This window comes from Lathyrus oleraceus, chromosome 1 (genome assembly GCF_024323335.1).
Source record: "Lathyrus oleraceus cultivar Zhongwan6 chromosome 1, CAAS_Psat_ZW6_1.0, whole genome shotgun sequence".
NCBI lineage: Eukaryota > Viridiplantae > Streptophyta > Magnoliopsida > Fabales > Fabaceae > Lathyrus > Lathyrus oleraceus.
The window spans coordinates 117,273,103-117,291,942 of NC_066579.1; the positions used below are offsets into that span (position 1 = coordinate 117,273,103).

Genomic DNA, 18,840 nt, shown 5'->3' on the forward strand with positions numbered 1-18,840 from the left:
GCTACCTCTTTTGTATACCTCCTTCAACACCATCAGGCATTCTATTTTAAATGGCAAGAATTTTGTGGCAATTAGCAATGTTGATCATCAAAGAAATCACAAAAACAATGATTTAAAATCAACTATCATTTTGAGTAGCTATGACAGTGAAACCAATGTTCAAAAGCTAACAGTGTATCCATGTTCTAACACCTATCATACTCACCTTCACAATCAATACACACAGGTCAAACCACATTCGAAAATTTTGACTAATCTCAAAATCAAACGAAATTTCTCTACTATAACACGTCAAAGCAACAGTTACACATGTTCGATGAAATAATTTATATGAATAAACTTGCAAGTTGCATTTATATTCAATGAAACACTAAACCTTGAAAAAAAATTACATAAGAACTATGCAATACTATGAAGTGCACATAAAGTTCAAACTTCTAAGGAATTTTAGAAAACAGACTATAAATAGGCCAACATTCTTTCATAAGCAAGGGGCATCCCTTCAGTCCTTTAGCCATTAGTAGCACATTCAATAACAACCTCCTCAAGTTACAACTGCGAAGAGCATACTACAACAGAAATGATATTTTGACAACACATATGTTGTCAAACACCGTATATATAAACGGGTTTATGTTTTTATTTATTTCTTCTGTCTCTGTCAATCATGTGGACAGTTGTGTTGGGTGTGTATTATTCCATGTCCATACACATGGTAGTTTCTTTCTATAATAATCAACCCATTAGACCTTCTCCGAGAAAACCGATGTTATATAACTACGGTAAGTACCTGTATTGTGAACTATCAAATGAAGAAATTATTCACCTTAAGTTTGATTCTTCTTGATCAAGGCAATGGCATCACTGTATATAGCCACAGCATTTGACAAGACTGCAAGGATTATCATAAGGACAGCCAGAATCCTGTCTGTTTTGGTTGCTATGTTGTATTTATCCCTGTAAGAAATGAAATGCTTAATGATAATTGTTGCGATAATCAATCATCAGCAAAAGCATGGATAAAAAACCTTCTGTAATACTACTACAAGGGAATGATAAGTATCTTAGAATTCTTAAACCATTACCCCGCACTGTTTAGTAAAACTTTTAGTATGCGCTTGTTTCAAGCTACGAGTATATTTCTCGGAAATGTACCAGGAATTTTATTCTCGGACTCATTCAATTAGTCTGTTTAGTAAGTGAATAATACTCACCTAAGAGTGATTGCAGCTGGACAGATGAATCCTACACAAGCAGCAGCTGTTGCTCCAGTGAACTGGAAAATATCCCAAATGCTAGGTATGAAATTTGCTCCAAGGAAGATAGAGACAACAAGACCGATAGTAATTGATGCAAATCTGAAGTTATCGGCAACCAACGGCCTTCTTGATGAGGTAAATATCAGACCATCTATGTTGACCCTTAATCCATAGAAAACTACAGGAAATACAAGCACAAGATGCGCAGCATAGCTAATACGAACAATGTCATTAAGCACAGAACCAAAAGGAATTCCAAGATTAGCATCAAAATTGGCAAGCACATCATCAAGAGTTCCTTCACCAAATAGAAGGAACGTAAAGAAGCTTGTCAGTACGTACACTGAAGAGCATAGTGTAAGGGAAGTACGAACAACCCCCGGCATCCATGAGGAATCCTCCAGTTCATTATCTATGTTATGAACTGCAAACAAAGAGCACACAAAAATTAATGCAACCGCCAAATAATACATCCATGGAGTAAACAGGTGATCTAGATAGCTAACTACAATCATGTCATCTTCCCACATAACTGAAACTTTTGCCATAGTTGACAATGTTTGGAGTTGAAGTAACAAAATTCAGTGTTCTCAGTCCTGACCGATGCACAACCAGAAATAACCAAAATAATATGAAATTGAATTTTTTTGACTCATACAAAATTGACACACGTGGTTTCTTTTCAAATTAGTTGGAAATGGAATGAGGTGATGCTTATGGAAAAAGTAGTCAGAAGACCTCATCCCTTCTTCATGCAAATCCGTAAACAACTTAGAAACAAGTCTATTCTGAATAAAAACATTAAAACGAGGGAACCGAGTCCTATGAAAAGGTTTCAAATGTTTTCGTACCATTGTAGTGACAGATGTAGGCTGACATCACCACAGGAGTTACAGTGAATAGATCAAAAACTGAAGCAACATCAGTAATGATTGGGAAGAGTCTTGGCATCCCAATGCCTCCACTTATGAGCTTGAAAATTGAGATCCCCACAGCAATGATAAGGAAAACAACCGCTAATCCAATTGAGAATGCAGATGTGAATCTCAATGAATCTGCAACAACCACGGATAATGAATACCAGTATTGATATGGGTAGTAGTATACTAATGTGCCACAAAACATCTAAAATGAAGGTACAGAAACTTAAACAGTGAGTATTAAAATCATAATATGAGTACAATTTTCTATCTCACTTTAGCAAAAATATGAAATGGGGTGAAGTAGCAGTTTGTTTCATGTGGTAAAAAACCAAACAACTTAGCAACAAAACTTGATTTTATATAGATAGACCAATTTGTACTTGAGTGATAAGTGAGTATTGGGAACATAACCATGTGTACCTCGATAAACATAATTTCCAAATATATGGCCAGTATATGTACAACAATTTCTCCAATAGTTTGGAGTACTCATGCAACATAGATTTTAAAGGATGAACTTAAATATATCACGGTGAGGTAACTCCCATCACATAACTTGAACACAACATTGCATAAAGGATTTAATTTTTTGGTATCAAAATGCAACATGCATGAAATTTCGAAGTAATAGTGTTGAACACTGAATTTTCATTTCTTTAAGTTTTGCCATAAAATACTGTTTTGAAACCATAACTAATGGGAGTAATAGAAGAACTAGAGCATCTAACATGTAATTCATAGGGGGATAGAGATTCCCAACTAATCTTGAGCCTTACACTATGGTTGTAATTGTTTGGTGATTAAAAATAGGACAGAACTGAATAAAATCACTTCCATTGGATATCTCTATTTTTCCTCACCTAGTTCGGAATGGATGGAACCTGCTAGTTGTTTATTGGTTTTGTTACCATTTTGTTCAATGTATAAACCATGTAGTGAAAACATTCATTAGTACCATTACCACCAGTTATTGCGTCATCTTCCTAACATTATTGTCTAATCTACAATCATTTCCGTGATAATTTTTTTAATAGGTGACACAATTATATGTTTCTATTTTTTACATCTATTAATGCAGGAAAAGTGCACTCACTCACCAATTCGCTTAAGGCTGACCAAAGGTGCAAATACAGCAAGTGTTGTGAAAACAAGAACAAATGTACGCCCAGTCCACCAATGGACACCAAACCATCCTTCAAGGATACCAGAATGATGAATTTTACTTGAAGCAGTTCCAGAAATCACATCACCTAAAAATATGAACAAAACAAAATTGAATACAACCTTACGTTCTTGTCTAACCAGATTGATGAGGATAATAATCAACTAAAATCAAAACTGATGATAAGAGTAAAAGTCCATCCATATAAATTCTTAAGTAAAAGATTTAAGAACATGGTCTCACCAATAATAATCATGTAAACAATTAGAATACCAACATTAGCGACGACAACACATGTTTCTATCAGTGCTTTTCCGTATTTCCCAAAGGCATCCCCCATCAGATTTCCATAGGAAGAAAGCTTTCCTGCCCTTGAAAACCTGATCATGAACTCAATTGACTTCCCTGTCAATAATGCTGTTAGGATTATTGCAAGAAGACCAGGCACCATTCCCAACTTTTTTACGCAAGCAGGCAAGCCCATTATCCCAGCACCAATAACTGTGGTGGACAAATTGAAAACAGCCCCAGAAAATGAAGCTCCATTAAATTCATGAAACTCGCCATCTGTTTCTTGAGACTTAGGTAACAAAGGTGCATTCTCATCAGAAACTTCTCTCTTCCTTATTTTCTTATTCTCTGCCTCAGGTGCAAGAGTTCCAATTGTCATTTTCAGCTTTCAATTTTCTCTCTCTCACTCTCTCTTCCTTCAAAAAAAAAAGAGCTTCTCTTTCTCTAAATTTCAAATCAGCTTTTTGATAATCTGTCAAAAACTATATTGTATCATGATTCAAAATCCATATATCAACAGCAAAATAAGTACCGAATCAAAGAGTCAAACAAATCCAGAGATATTGACTTCAAGATATCTTACAAAACTACAAACAAAAACACAAAACCAAAGTAAAATAATTAGAAGCCCGGTCATATATTCCGATGTGCGTGGCTCGATAGCGGAAACCCGATGGCATGTGGCCTAACAGATCTTAAACCCGTCTCTTATACCATCTTAATAAATGTGATTTAGCGTAACTCAACCATACAAAACCGACTTGTAAGGTGAGAATTGCATTCTCCCCACTTATAAACACATGTTCAGGCCATAAATTGTCCTGATGTAGGACTCTTAAGGTTGGCATTGACTCTTTTATTATTACTATCAATTAAAGTGGCACTAACAACTATTTTACAACAATCTCCAAAAGGATTTGAACAATCTATTTCTCAAAGTTATAAAATCAAACTCTTATCACTTGATTGAATTCCACACAATCACACAATTACCACATCAACTTCCATCTAATCTTTGATTAGCTAATAAAAAATATCTACATTTTTATTTCATAATTCTAAAACTACCAAATCTAAATCAGGATCTGATTCATAATTGTGGGGATTTGCTAACTGCAGCGAACCCGTTCTCTCTTATGAATGGAGAATACTTATTATGGATATTACTACAATTATATTCATGAAATTGGTGTAAACAGAGACACAGAGAAAAACACAAATATAAACAGTATTATTGATTGAAATTGGAAATTGATGCAACATTGGGTGAATTTAATAATCTTCACCAAATACAACGAAATCAGTGAGTAAATGCAATTAACAAAGGGAAAACGAAAACGAAATCAGAATCAGAATCATTGGAGTAATTTCAATTTCAATTTCAATGGAACTAATTCGTGAATAATGAAAAACCTGTTTGGCGCGAAACAGTTGGAGAACGGGAAAAGCAAGAATAAGCGATTCCACTGAATAAGTTAACATTTTCGTACTTCATTCAAATCTATGAAATAGAGATTTAGATTTATTTTTTTACTAGAGTCGGATTAAAATATAAACAAAATATTTGTGTGTTTATTTTTTATTTTAACTTAAATTACTTATAAAATGATAAAAAAAAATAATATAATAAAATTAAAACAAAAATTGAAAAGAGTATAATTGAAATAAAAATAGACTACCTTAAAATTAAATTTTGTTTTTATATATAATTATAAATTTTAATATAAATTACTTATACTAATAATATAAAATAATTTTAATAAAAATATCACTTTAAGATTCTCTTATCTAAAATTTTTGTTACTTTCTTTTGTTTTCTACTCTTCTTTTGATTCTCCACTTGTGTGTACGTAATTCTTTCAACATCTTTTTTTCTCTATCAATCACCATCACTATTAATTTATTTAATTTTATTTTATATCATATCAATCTTATAATGTATTAACTAATATAGAATAAATATAAATTAATATTGTTTAATCATAAATAAAATATTATTATTATTAGATTTACTATAAATAATTAGAAAATAAATTTTTACAATCTCTTTTCATCTTATTTCTCTTTCACTTAATTTTAGCTTAGAAAGCATAATATTCTAGAAAAGGCATTCCTACATTTCCTTCTTTATTTAACACGTTGCATTTTTTTTAGCATTTTCTATCTAGCTCAATTCATATTCAATTTTGTTCCAATTCTGATTACAAACTAATCGATGAGCAAATCGGTTTCAATTTTTTTTTCATTTTAATAATACCAATTTGTCTAATCAATATGTAAAAGTAGCTCATAAATATTACTGTCTAATTCTGAACTCTCTCATTTCTCTCATTCTTCTCCCATCAAATTGTTGATCTTTCTCTTCTCTCAAACTCATCTTAATAGTCTCCATTGCCCCCTCAAGCATCATTTTCATTTTTTCATGCCAACACCTTTGTTTCTATCTCAATCTTTATTTCAGTTTCTTCATCCAACACTATTTTCTTCATTCATTATAGTCGAACCCTTTGAGATGATCAAGGACATAAATGACCAAAAATGACCAAAAATAAATGTAGAAGATTGCGGTCAAAGTCCATCATAAATAGAAGGTTTTGTCTAACACAAATGAGCATTTCAAGTTGATTGTCATTGACAAATACATGAATTTTTATGATCCATTGAGTGATTTTTGTTGACCGATCTGTAAGTTTATATGCGGTCTCTAAGAGGGGGTTGAATTAGATTTATTGGACTTTTCTCATTTTGAAGCATTATCACTAATTTTATTATTTTTCAAAAAAGATATGAAAGTAAATATGCTGAAAAATAAATGCAGAAAGTAAAGGACACAACGATATATCCCGGTTCCCCTCACAATCCGAGAGTACTCTAGTCCCCTCACTTTCTGTGAGAGATTTTCCAATATGTCAGATCTATGTACAAGTGTTTCGCCAAGACCTATCCTACAATCTTATAGCATTAGCAACACAATCAATAAGGACAATCCCATTATGATATTTACAAAGTGCAACAAGAGAACAATCCTCCCTTATTCACTCTCTTGCTTCCAACAATCCTGAACAGCAAGGAAATCACAACAATCTGAATTTTCACAAGTGTTTGAAGTTGTATAATAATGTATATCAATTCCTAGAATTGATCTTCTCTATCAAGTAGGTAATTCACAATATGTAACACAAGTGCTCAATGATTATAGTGTTGAAACTTTCACCGATGAATGGAAATGTATGCAGTAAGTTTCAAATAAAAAGTTAAGTCACAAGGCACTAGTTTTGAAAATAAGAGAGTAATGAGTTTGGATTGCTATGAAAGAGAGACGAGTTTTGAATTCTAAAATGCATGGTATATATAGTGCCTTAACACATCTCTAAAAGTGTGTGTATACGTGAAAATATGACATGGTTGATAATAGCATTCAAAAATTCGTTTGGATAAGAAAATGAGTGAACCACTTGTAACACCTCAAAATTTGCCCTCCTCTCTTGGGACTAGCATTAACATGTTTGCATTTCATTTTAGGACATTAGGCATTTCATATTGCATAACATGTGGTTACATAGTGCAAGCTATCTTCCCAAGTCTTGAATCAGAAGATGAGGAAGTCAGAAAATGCAAGCCTAGGGTTGTACTGATTGATCATGGGCCATCTGAGGATTGAGCTGTGAATTAGGGTTTTGTGACTCCCAAGGGTATTGGTCTTCATGTTGATGGAATCGATACATCATCATCATCATGGTTGGACGTCATCTGAAGATTGAAGAAGATTCCTTGAGATTAGGGTTTTGACCACTGGTCAACCCTAATCAGTTGCATTGGGCCAGTCAGGGCTTAGTCAGGAGATGAGGTTTCTGATGGTTGTGGGGTTCATTTTGTGACTATATGGTGCTTATTGAGGCTAGGGTGTCACCCTTGAGCCATTTCAGTTGGAGATTGGGGTTTAAATTGATCTATGCATTGCCAGATTCATCTATCAGATGAAAAGTCAACTGTGGTCAACTGTACATGATCTGATGGATTTGGAGGTGGAAATGAGTTAGACACACTTCATTCATGTTGGAACAAGTGTTAAATGACATCTCAAAGCTTAAAAAGGAAGAAAATCAAGTCAGGACAAAAACTGCCAAAAATAGCAACTGACTTGTAATAGAAGTTTCCAAAAGTGGAAAGTTTTGACCTCAAAAACAGAAGTCCAAGGAAGCTTCAAATGAAAAATTGTTCAACATGACAGATGTAGATCTTGTTCTCACCTTTCCAAAAAGTCCAAGAACTTGAAAATCCAATGTACGGTTTGCAAGATATGGTCAGATGAATTTCAGAAAAGACCGTAATCGGGAGGCCATAACTACCACATACTTTGTCCAAATTGCAAGTTCTTTATATGCACAAACTCCATTTGACATGTACTTTGAGGGTGCATCATTGGATTTTCCCAAAAATGCTCAATGCAAAAGGTCAAATTTCAACTGGACTGTTAAATGAACCAGGGGCAAAATCGTCCAACTTGTGAAATAATTGGAATTTTTGAGTGGGGATTTTTGCAACACCTCACAAATGGCATTTGAAATTTGTTGGAATATTCACAACATGCCTAGGCCTTGCGGTTTGAGAATTGGATTTGAAAATGAATTGGAAAAATGGACACATAAGCCATCACATGGTGAAATTGGAAAATATTGGGAATTTGCAAATGAGGCCAATACCAACAGCTCCCAAATGATATTTTGGACTTGCTCAAAGTGTTAATTTGCTGCTGTCATGCTTCTAAATTCAAAAAGAATTAAAGTCCAAAATGCACACAAGCCAATTCTCACTAATTCACTTTTTTTTTCATTAAGCATAATTAAGACCTGGATTAGTGTTTGGTATATATATTTAATCCATAACAGAAATGCAGGGTTAATCATTTTTCTCTCACAATCACATTTGGCACAAACACACTTTTCATCTAACAGAAGATAACAGAAAATTTTCTCTCCTCTCTCTCATTTCTCACGAAGAGCTTCATCACAATTCTTGCCCAAATTGATGAAGACTTTGTGAACTTTGGCAAAAACTTTCGGTTGATAATCATTTTGCAGGTTGAACAAGTTCTGTTGATGAAGAACAAAGGGAATTAGCTACCGATTCGAGCGGCTGCAAAAAAACCTGCGATTTCCATAACAGTCCAAGAAGATTGATCAATCGTAAGTGCTGGAGCTACAAGGACCGTCTCTCGCATTTCCTGAAGCGATTTGCCGCGTCTGTTCGTCATCATCAAAGCCAAAGTCCACCGAACTCGTCGTTGTTCATCAAGAAAAGGTTGGATTTCGCATCATGTGGTAGCTTCAATCGAGTTAGGGATTGTGTAGTACGTAGCTCATAGATAACGTATCCATTTGTGATTTGTAATTTCGTTAAAGATTGAGGGAGAAATCCGCGATTTAGGTTTCGTCTCCATTCGCCTTTTCCTTCGATTCGCATTATGTAGTAAGCTATTGTTGAAATTGATTATGGATTCATGATCCTGGTACAAAACCGCTTCAATCGGTATATTATTCATGCGTTTCCGTCGCCATTTGCTCGAAACCGCTATCGCCGTTGAGGAACACTGGCCGCGCGAAGAAGAAGGACTTTCTGGAAATTTCTGCATGCTTTGATCCGCTACCGTCTGCTTTTCGTTGTGGATTCGTGTTTCAGTCCCCAGAATCAATCACCACCGTCCACCTCATCTATTTGAAACGGTGCCGTTTTAGGCATTAGCTTAAGAATTACCAGCTGAGCCATTGCATCATAATTAATCAATTAATCCTATATTAAAACCTAAATAAATATTAAATAATCATTTAAAAAACTTCAAAAAAATCACAAAATGCTCACTAATAATCCAAAAAATTCAAGGATTTTTTGTTGATCATCTTTTTTTTCTCTTTTTTTTTAGAATAAAAAACAAATTGTTGCTTAAAAAAATCTAAATAGCCATAGAGATATTCTAATGTGTACATATTTTCATACATGTTACCATTTTAATTATAGAAACCACATGCTATATCCAAAATAATTGAAAATTGAGATATTGATTCCTAACTCATCCCTGGAATTTTTGACATAGATTTCATAATTTTTTAGCCTATGGTTAGTTATGTATGAATTATTGAAATTGGATATGTACATATGTGACATAGTTTGGTATGCTGAATTCCCCAAATATTTTTCCATGCTTCCCATTGGCCAATGACCCTAATTTTTTGCATGAAGCTTGTTTAACATGTTAGCTATCACTGATAATTTTTGTGGATTTTTACAATCCATTTTCGATTTGATTAGTATTTTTTCTTACTGCCTAGCATGTTAGAGTTCCATTGGTGTAACCTTTAGCATTTATGTTGCCATATCCTCATAATTAATCCAATGGACATGAAAATTGATAGCATAATTCCTGACACATTAATGTAGCTTTTGGCTTTGGTCCTACTGATTTATGATGCACCATTGCTGTTTACCATTAGATTGAAGTTGGTGTATAAATTTTGACTTCATTTGATGTTGTTTTTGCATGCTGTACCATGTTTAATTAATTCCCATTGATCTACTAGTCCAAATGATTTGAAATTTAATATGTGGCTTGTTGAATGCCTTCTGGTTAGGATAGAATTTTTGTGGATTTTTTGGATCCTTTTTGACATGTGGTTGGATATGATCTTGCTGGTTGTTTGTATGAGACTCAACATTGCTTCATTTGCCTTCTAGGTTGCATAATTTAAAATAGGAACATAGTTTGAATATGGGACCAATTGGGATCCCTTTGTATTTGATATTACTTGGTTTTCATCATGAATTGGCTGCTGTTTTAGGATTTTTCCATCTTTTTGACCCTAGGCTAGTCCTAGTGGTCATAGTACTTACCTTGGAGTGTGATTGTACCTTTTCAGGTTAAAGATAATGATTAAGGAGATTTGCTCCACATTATGGATTGTGTTACTTGACACATATGACTAATGTATTTGTTTTGTAGGATGTTGGTGCATGTGAGCCTTGTGCTATGCACCTCATTATGAGTATAATTGTACTTGGTTAATTGATCATTATATTGTTGTCTGTTTGTGAAAGTAGATGCTGATTCTGTTTGACTTTTGTACAGGTACCTTTAGTTGCTCAATTCCTTGCGAACTTTTGCTTTGCGTTGCTTAAGCAACTTGCATTGAGGTAGGTCTTCTTGGCTTCATGTAGTCTGGAGACCCGGCTGCTACCGGGCCGGGCAAATAAATGTCTGAAGTCCTCCTTAAGAGGCAATGCTTGTGTATGTTTATTTTTAAGCCAAGCAGGAAAAGCCCTTCGAGTAAGGCAATTGGTGGAAGGTAGGGACAAGCAACCTGTCCCCCACTATTCAGTGAGTCTTCTCCTTGCTCCCATTACATGGTTGTAGCATTGAGATCAAAAGCCCAAGATCTGTTGAGTCAGAGTCATCGAGTATAGAAGGGTTCCCCTATTCTGGACCCATGCTCATTTGTCAGCTCTCCCTGGTTAGGGATAAGAGCCGTGAGGTCTGATCCTCACTTCATCCTTTCATCTGCTTCACCTTAGCCTCGTAATGGCAAGGTTAAGAGCAAAACCAGCCTGTACAGACGACTCGCTTCGGCGGTCAAACCTGATTGATTGAGCCCCTTGTTTGGCTATAGTGCGTGTTATGTGGATATCTGATTGACATGCTTGTTTGGGATACCTGTTCTCATTTGATGATATATGATTGTATGCTTGTGTGCTAGCTTCTTTCCTGGTTAGGTTAGTTTGCTTATGCAAGTAGGATAGAAAACCGAACTTAGGGTTAACGATGCATGACAACATTAGGCTCGAGTCTCAGCTCCCTAGTTGTGTATCTTTCCCCGGTTTCTGGTTAGCAATTCAGTCCCGTTCAGGGGAACTACATCGCCCTGATCCTCGTGCCAGACGAGGTATGTAGGCAGGTGGTCGTGCGAGACCACTCCGGGCAACCTTTTTCTTTTTTGCGTGTGTTTACTTGTTGTATGCTATTGATTGTTTGGGTTCGGATGCTGACGTAAGTCCAGGATTGGCTGTCGGGCTCCATGTTTGCCCTTTTGTGCGTGTTTTGGTTCGGATGCCGACGTAACTCCATCCAGTGGTTGTCGGGCTCCATGTTTGTCACCCTTTCTTGTTTGTATGTTTTGTGTTGTTTGGCGTGCGTAAGCCGAACTACAGTGGCTCTGATTCTTGTTCCAGACAAGATATGTAGGCATAAGGTGCGATACCTTATCGAGCTCGTTCCTCTTAACCCCACCTGCGTTCCCCGTGTGTGTGTGTGATGTTTAGCAACCTTTTCTTTATTCTAGGACGTGGATCCCGTCGAGTACGACGGACGTGAGGGGTGCTAATACCTTCCCCTCGCGTAACCGACTCCCGAACCTTTTCTCTCTGGTCGCGAGACCATGTCTTTCCAGGTTTCTCTGAGCGTTTCCTTTCCCTATCTTGGGATAAATAACGCGCAGTGGCGGCTCTGTTTGTTCTTTTTATTTTAGGCTCGCCGGTTGATTTTTCGCAGGATGCGACAGCTGGCGACTCTGCTGGGGACTTGAGCATGTTGACCTATGCTGGTCCATGGTCCCTAAGCGAGTCTCTCCTAGCGCTTTAGTATAGGTTTGGTTGCTTGTATTGTTTATTTATTGCATTTATTATACTAACCATTGTTTATATACTTGCATTAAATGTTTGCATGCATCATACTATCATGTTGTTGCTGTCCTCTGCAGGTGGTTTTGTTGTGTGGGGTGGGTGTTCTGAGTGGGGCTAAAACCCAGGCCCGAGTGTACACCTAGGATTAGCGTGGTCTCATGTCGCTCATGTGTCGGTTGGGCATATTGTTGCGACGTGACATACCACAAGTCGGATGAGGTTCATCTGAGAAGTGCTCTTCCAGTGGGGTTCTCCACTTTGGTTGGGTTATCTCTTTTGGGCTGTTGACTCTGATGACCGATCATTTCCCGGATCTTTGGTTTAGACGATCTTAAGGGAGCTACAATGGCACACCCGCAAGGGCAAACCCATTGAGTATCTCCGCCCGATCGTTGAGACTATTATCCGCCTTAGGATGACCTGTTTAGAATTAACCTGTGAGGGGAGGTTGATTTGTTCAGATGCATAATCAGATGGTGACCTTTTGAGCTGTGATTCAGAGACATATTTATGAGTCGGATTTATGGTTATTTGTTGCCGTGACGCCGGAGTGCTGTCCGTGATTTATCAGTGGGGATCCGTTTATTTCGGATTCCCCGGGCCGAGATATTTATCAGTGGGGACCCGTTTATTTCGGATTCCCTGGGCCGATTCAGATGGTGATGGTGTGTCTGATCAGAGACCAGTGGTGATGATGATGTATCTGTCTTCCGTTTATTTCGGAACCCGTGGGTCAGAATTGTGATTGTGTATTCCTCAGATGGTTATGATCAATTCAGAGCCCAGATTCAGTGCAGATGACCAGATGGCTTGGAGGATGGCAACGCATTGCATTCATTCATCAGCATCATTGCATCTTGCATTAATTACATCTAACACATGTTTACCCATATGCAGGGACCCTTTGGATCGAGATCTTGGCTGAGAGACTTTCTATTCAGAGATGAGAAGACCCGGCTTGAAGGATGATGTTGCTTACAGTTTCTTTGACCCGGATATCAGTGTGTTGAAGGATATGATAGCGTTGATCACTCCTGACCATGTGGGGTTGTTTCGTGCGGTGTATGGGGGTATTCTGAAGATGGTTTTCAGGCTCATGGACAGAGACAGGAGCGCCATCCATACTCTACTTCAGTTTTACGATCCCGAGCTGAGATGTTTCGTCTTCCCCGATTACGTGCTAGGGCCGATGTTGGAAGATTATGCTGATATTTTGAATATCCAGATCAGGGATCAAGTTCCTTTCCGTGTTACTAAGGAAGAACCTGATATTGGTGGGATTTCCCGTGCTTTCTATCTGAGTCCAGAGGAAGTGAAGAGTAATCTGAAGGAGAAGGGTAAGCTGCCTGGTTTTCATCTGAGTTTCCTAGAGGCTAAGGCTAAAGAGCAGTCAGAATTGGGGAATTGGGAAGCTGTCTGTGCTCTGGTTGCGGCGAGCATTTATGGGATCATTTTGTTTCCCAACCAGAAGAACTTTGTGGATATCAATGCCATCCGCCTGTTTATTCGAAGGAATCCTATCCCTACATTGATTGGAGATGTCTATTATTCGGTTCATAACCGGAATGAGAAGAGGCGTGGGGGTTTGATTCGATGCTGCGCGCAGTTATTGGTCAAGTGGTTTATGGGTTACTTACCATCCAAGGGTGCTTTTGTTCTTCTGGGCCAGAATGTTACTTGGGCGACCAAACTGATGGGCTTGAGGGCTAAGGACATAGATTGGACTCACAGTAGTGGAGTTGGACAGGACTTTATCTGCAGTTGCAGGGGTTTTCCTAATGTGCCGCTTATAGGGGTTCAGGGTTGCATCAATTACAACCCGACACTTCTTAAGAGGCAAATGGGATTCGCTATGGAGCTTCCACCGTACAAGAGTGAGATTCAGGAATCTGTGTACTTCCCGGTTGAGGGTAACCAGGATAGGGTAAAGCAGGTATCCGATGCATGGCGCAGCATTCAGAGGAAGGGCAAGGCTTCCTGGGGTAGAGCTAACAACAGATCTTTTCCTCCGTTCGATGATTGGCTCAGAAAGAGAGTGGAGCTTACTTGTCTACCATTTCCTATGGTCGATCCGTGGTATCCGTTGGTTGAGGAGACTCCTTCTACTGTTAGTATGGATGAGTTCTTAGAGATGAAGCGGGAACGAGATCAGCTACTTGCAGAGAAGACGGAATTGGAGATGAGTGTTGCTCGGGTTCAGAGAGCTAATCAGGAGCTCAAAGCGAAGATGGAAGATCAGGATAAGCGGCATGCTTTGGAGACCAAGCGATTTGAGATGGATACAGCCTATTATGGGAAGATCAGCCAAGCTTTAGCATCGTCCAACCGGGAGCATGACATCACAAAGGAGAAGCTGTTCAGAGCATCAAAGGTGATTGAAGATGAGAAGAGGAGGCAAATCCTAATCAGGGATCAGAGAGATGAGAGAGCCAGAGTCCTCGCTGCAGAGTGGGAAGCGGAAAAGGCAAAGATCAGGGCCGAGAGAGATCATAACATGGCAGAGAGAGACCACTACTTCAGGCAGATGAAGATTCATCAGAAGGAAGTTGGAAGACTACAGCAGGAGAACATAGAGCTCAGGTTCGCCGCAGAGTTCGCAAGGATGGAAGGCGAGATAAGGCCATCTGTGGGACCCTCATCTAGCTAGATCCTTCATTTGTGTTGAATTACCGTCAGGCTTGTTGACGGAATTCACTTTGTCTGTATTTCTTTTCTATTCTGGAGGATTGTATTTGATATTTGATCTGATGTATGACTATTGCACCGATTGTGCACTTTTTGGTTATGTAATGATGGTTTCTATTCAGTGATTGGGTGACAAGCTTTATTTGCTTTACTGTATGCACTTACACAAGCACACACATGGTTGGGGGTATTCTTGCTAAATCGCATATCTCCGATCTGCACGACAAAATCAAACACTGCTAATCAGAATGTTAATGCCGGCTTATTATTTGTCTCGATGATGCCAGGGTCGAGAGACAAAGTGTCCTTCATATGGATAGACACTGCATACATGCATTAATCATGATAACTTGTGTTTTATTTTGCAGGTGACTATTACTAACGCGCTTGTTTGTAAACAGGAACCATTGCTCGCGCTCGTAGAGCTGTACCCCTGCACTCAACTCGCCCTCACAGATATTACACAAGAAGAAACACTCCCAGACTCATGGAGCTTCCCAGTGCTGATATGCTGGAATTGAAGGAGAAAATGACCGAACTGATCAATATAATGCAAGGTTTTGCCATTGGTCAGAAGGCTCTCGCAGATAAAGTTGAGAAACTCGAGCGGGTTTCTGCTCAGAACAGTGGGGTCAACCTGGATGGAGTCTCCAACCAGGGGCAGGGATCTCGTGATGGTGGAAAGAGGACAACAGTTGGTCTGGTGAATAATGCTGGTGCTGCTGGTCAACCTGGGCCTAGTCAGAATATGAAAGACAACTTTGTGCCTCCGTTTTATGGGTTTGACGAAGATCAGGAGGAAGATAGAGAGGCTGACCAGTTCTCTATGCGAAATGAGCCTTTTGTGCCTTACGACATTCCTCCTCAGAATAAGGAAATCCAGCTGCTGGCTGAGAAAATCAAAGTGCTGGAGAGCTATGCCACGCCTGGGGTGGTAAATATGTCCAACATGGGGCTGGTGGAGGGGATTGTCATTCCTCAGAAGTTCAAGGCGCCTGCGTTCGACAAATACAATGGCAGTTCTTGCCCGGAAACTCATCTCCAGGCATTTGTCCGCAAAATCTCGGCATACACCGCGGATCAAAAACTGTGGATGTACTTTTTCCAGGATAGCCTGTCTGGAGGCTCCTTGGAATGGTACACCAAGTTGAGATCGTCCGATATCAAAAGCTGGCAAGATTTGGGAGATGCTTTCTTTAAGCAATACCAATTTAATGCTGATATGGCTCCGAGTCGTACCCAGCTGCAGGGTATGTCTCAAAAGCATAACGAAGGATTCAAGGAGTATGCGCAGAGGTGGAGAGAACTGGCTGCAAGGGTGCAACCTCCTCTGGTGGACAGAGAGATGTCCGATTTGTTCATGGGGACCCTGCAGGGGCCGTTTGCAGAAAGAATGGTGGGTTGCCCTGTCACCAATTTCTCTGACATTGTGGTGGCAGGAGAAAGAATCGAAAGTTGGTTGAAGCTGGGTAAAATCCAGGGTGGTGCATCTGCGTCTTCTTCAGGAACGAAGAAACCGTTCGGTAATAACGGTCAGAGAAAGAAGGAAGGAGACACCAGTGCAGTTTATACACAGCGCGGACCCAGTAGGGACCGTTACTTCCAGCACAATGCTGCAGTAACAATTCCTGCTGAGTCTCAGTCAGCACAACCGCAACAACAACAGCAGCAACAAAGACAACCGTTCCAACAGAGGCCCCAGAGGGCTGGATACCAGGTCAGGGGCAGAGCAAATGATAGACAATTCGACAGGCCTCCGGTGACTTATTCGTTTCTGTTGAAGAAGCTTCTGGATCTCGGGCTGGTGCAACTGAGGACGCTGGCGCCTTTGAGACCTGATCAGAGGCCGCCCAGTTGCAATGAAAATGCTAAGTGCGAATTCCACTCGGGGGCGCCCGGGCATAATATTGAGGACTGCAAAGCTTTTAAGCACGTAGTCCAGGACCTAGTGGATTCCAAAGCAATCAACTTTGCGCCTTCTCCCAACGTAAATGCAAATCCCATGCCTGCGCATGGTCAGAGGGGAGTAAACGCTATTTCTGTGGAAGATAGAGTGGGGCTGTCTGAGGTCGATCAGTTGAAGACGCCTTTGGTTGAGTTGAAAAGACAACTGCTGATGAATGGGGTTTACCCGGGCTGTGGGTTTGAGTGTGCTGAGTGCACTATTTCTACGAAAGGTTGTGAGCTTCTGAGGAAGCATGTCCAGGGTCTGATGGACGGTGGTGAGATTGTGGTCGAGAGGACGGAAGGAAAGAAGGAAGAGGTCTCCACCATAACTATATACTATGATCCGGTGGATTTGTCTAACCTGGTGGAGGAGGCTCCAGTTACCATCACGGTACCTGGGCCAATTCCATATGACAAAGATGATGCCGTGCCATGGCATTATGGGGGAGAGGTCTACTGTAACGGTGAGAAGGTTGAAGAACAGACTGCTAGTGAAACCACCGTGCTAAAAGTGGATAATGCCGGTCCCAGCGGTTTCACTCGCAGTGGAAGGCTGTTTGCTCCCGACGCGTTGAGGAGGGGAGAGGAAGAAAAAGAGAAAAAAGAAAAGGCCGAGGCTTTAGCCAGGGCAAAAGGAAAATTTGTGGTGAATAATGAAGGTACTCCTGTGACGACACCGACGCCTGCGGGGTCGGATAGTAAATTTGATGATGAAGCTGAGGAATTTCTGAGGATTATCAAGAAGTCAGAGTACAAGCTGGTTGATCACTTGCAGCAGACTCCTTCTAAGATCTCTATTCTTTCACTGCTGTTGAGTTCTGAGGGTCATAGGGAAGCTTTGTTGAAAATATTGAAGAAAGCTTATGTGCCTCAGGAGATCACAATCAACCAGTTAGAGACGGTCGTATCCAACGTGCATGCTAGCCATGGGTTGGGCTTTACTGATATGGATTTGACCGTAGATGGAAGGAATCATAACCGAGCCTTACACATTGCAATGGAATGTAAAGGAGCCGTGCTTTCGCATGTGTTGGTTGATACCGGCTCTTCATTAAATGTGTTGCCGAAGAAAGCCTTGGCAAAGCTAAACTGTGATGGGCTGATTTTGACCCCGACTGATTTGATAGTGCGTGCTTTTGATGGGTCAAAACGGGCCGTGTTTGGAGAGGTGGAGTTACCAGTAAAGATTGGCCCGGAGGTGTTTAAGTCAACCTTCTATGTTATGGACATCCAGCCGGCATACAGTTGCTTGTTGGGTCGCCCATGGATTCATGCTGCGGGGGCAGTTACGTCGACTTTGCACCAGAAGCTCAAGTATATCTGGGAGGGCCAAGTCGTTACTGTCTGCGGAGAGGAGGACATCTTTGTCAGCCACCTGTCTTCGTTCAAATATGTTGAGATGGACGGCGAGATATGGGAACGCCGAGCCAGGCATTTGAAACCGTCAGGGTGGAGAATGCCCTGTTCGCCAAGCAAGAGGAAGAGAAACCGTCCATCGCTTCCTATAAGCAGGCCGCTGAGGTGGTTAAAAGCGGAGAGGCTCCAGGCTGGGGCAGAATGATGGAGGTCCCTGAGAAAAAAGACCGTTTTGGGGTTGGATATCAACCGGGCCGAGGCTTGGGACGAGGAAGAGGACGTCGTGCGTCAGTAACTTTTACGAGTGCCGGAATGCTGGATCCGGATCACGTCTGTATGATGGATGAAGACTCTGACAGCGACTGTGACATGGACCGGTGGATAACGCCGTGCGAACCAGGGATGGAAATCCACAACTGGAAGGCCGAAGAAATCATCCGGGTCACTCTCCTCGAAGAGTAATATTTTTCTTGTTTTCTTTCTTATTTGCATGCAAACCATGCGTGTTGCCCGACACGTAATGGTCCATTGTAAGGGCCACCTCATGTTT

At 39.9% G+C, this 18,840-nt stretch overlaps 2 protein-coding genes across 2 annotated transcripts; one reads left to right on the forward strand and one right to left on the reverse strand.

Moving 5' to 3' along the window:
* Positions 1-263: 263 nt before the first annotated feature.
* On the reverse strand, positions 264-5,192 carry LOC127120785 (amino acid transporter AVT6B). Its single transcript, XM_051051334.1, has 6 exons — positions 5,049-5,192; positions 3,588-4,107; positions 3,280-3,432; positions 2,111-2,314; positions 1,215-1,683; positions 264-957 (listed from the first exon to the last, which is right to left on the reverse strand). Exons 2-6 carry the CDS (start codon positions 4,012-4,014, stop codon positions 828-830), a joined length of 1,383 nt encoding a protein of 460 aa, XP_050907291.1. The 5' UTR covers positions 4,015-4,107; positions 5,049-5,192; the 3' UTR covers positions 264-827.
* Positions 5,193-8,545: 3,353 nt separating this feature from the next.
* On the forward strand, positions 8,546-15,108 carry LOC127120796 (uncharacterized). Its single transcript, XM_051051345.1, has 3 exons — positions 8,546-8,936; positions 10,756-10,820; positions 13,200-15,108. The coding sequence occupies exon 3, from the start codon at positions 13,246-13,248 to the stop codon at positions 14,947-14,949; it is 1,704 nt and encodes a 567-aa protein (XP_050907302.1). The 5' UTR covers positions 8,546-8,936; positions 10,756-10,820; positions 13,200-13,245; the 3' UTR covers positions 14,950-15,108.
* The last annotated feature ends 3,732 nt before the right edge of the window (positions 15,109-18,840 follow it).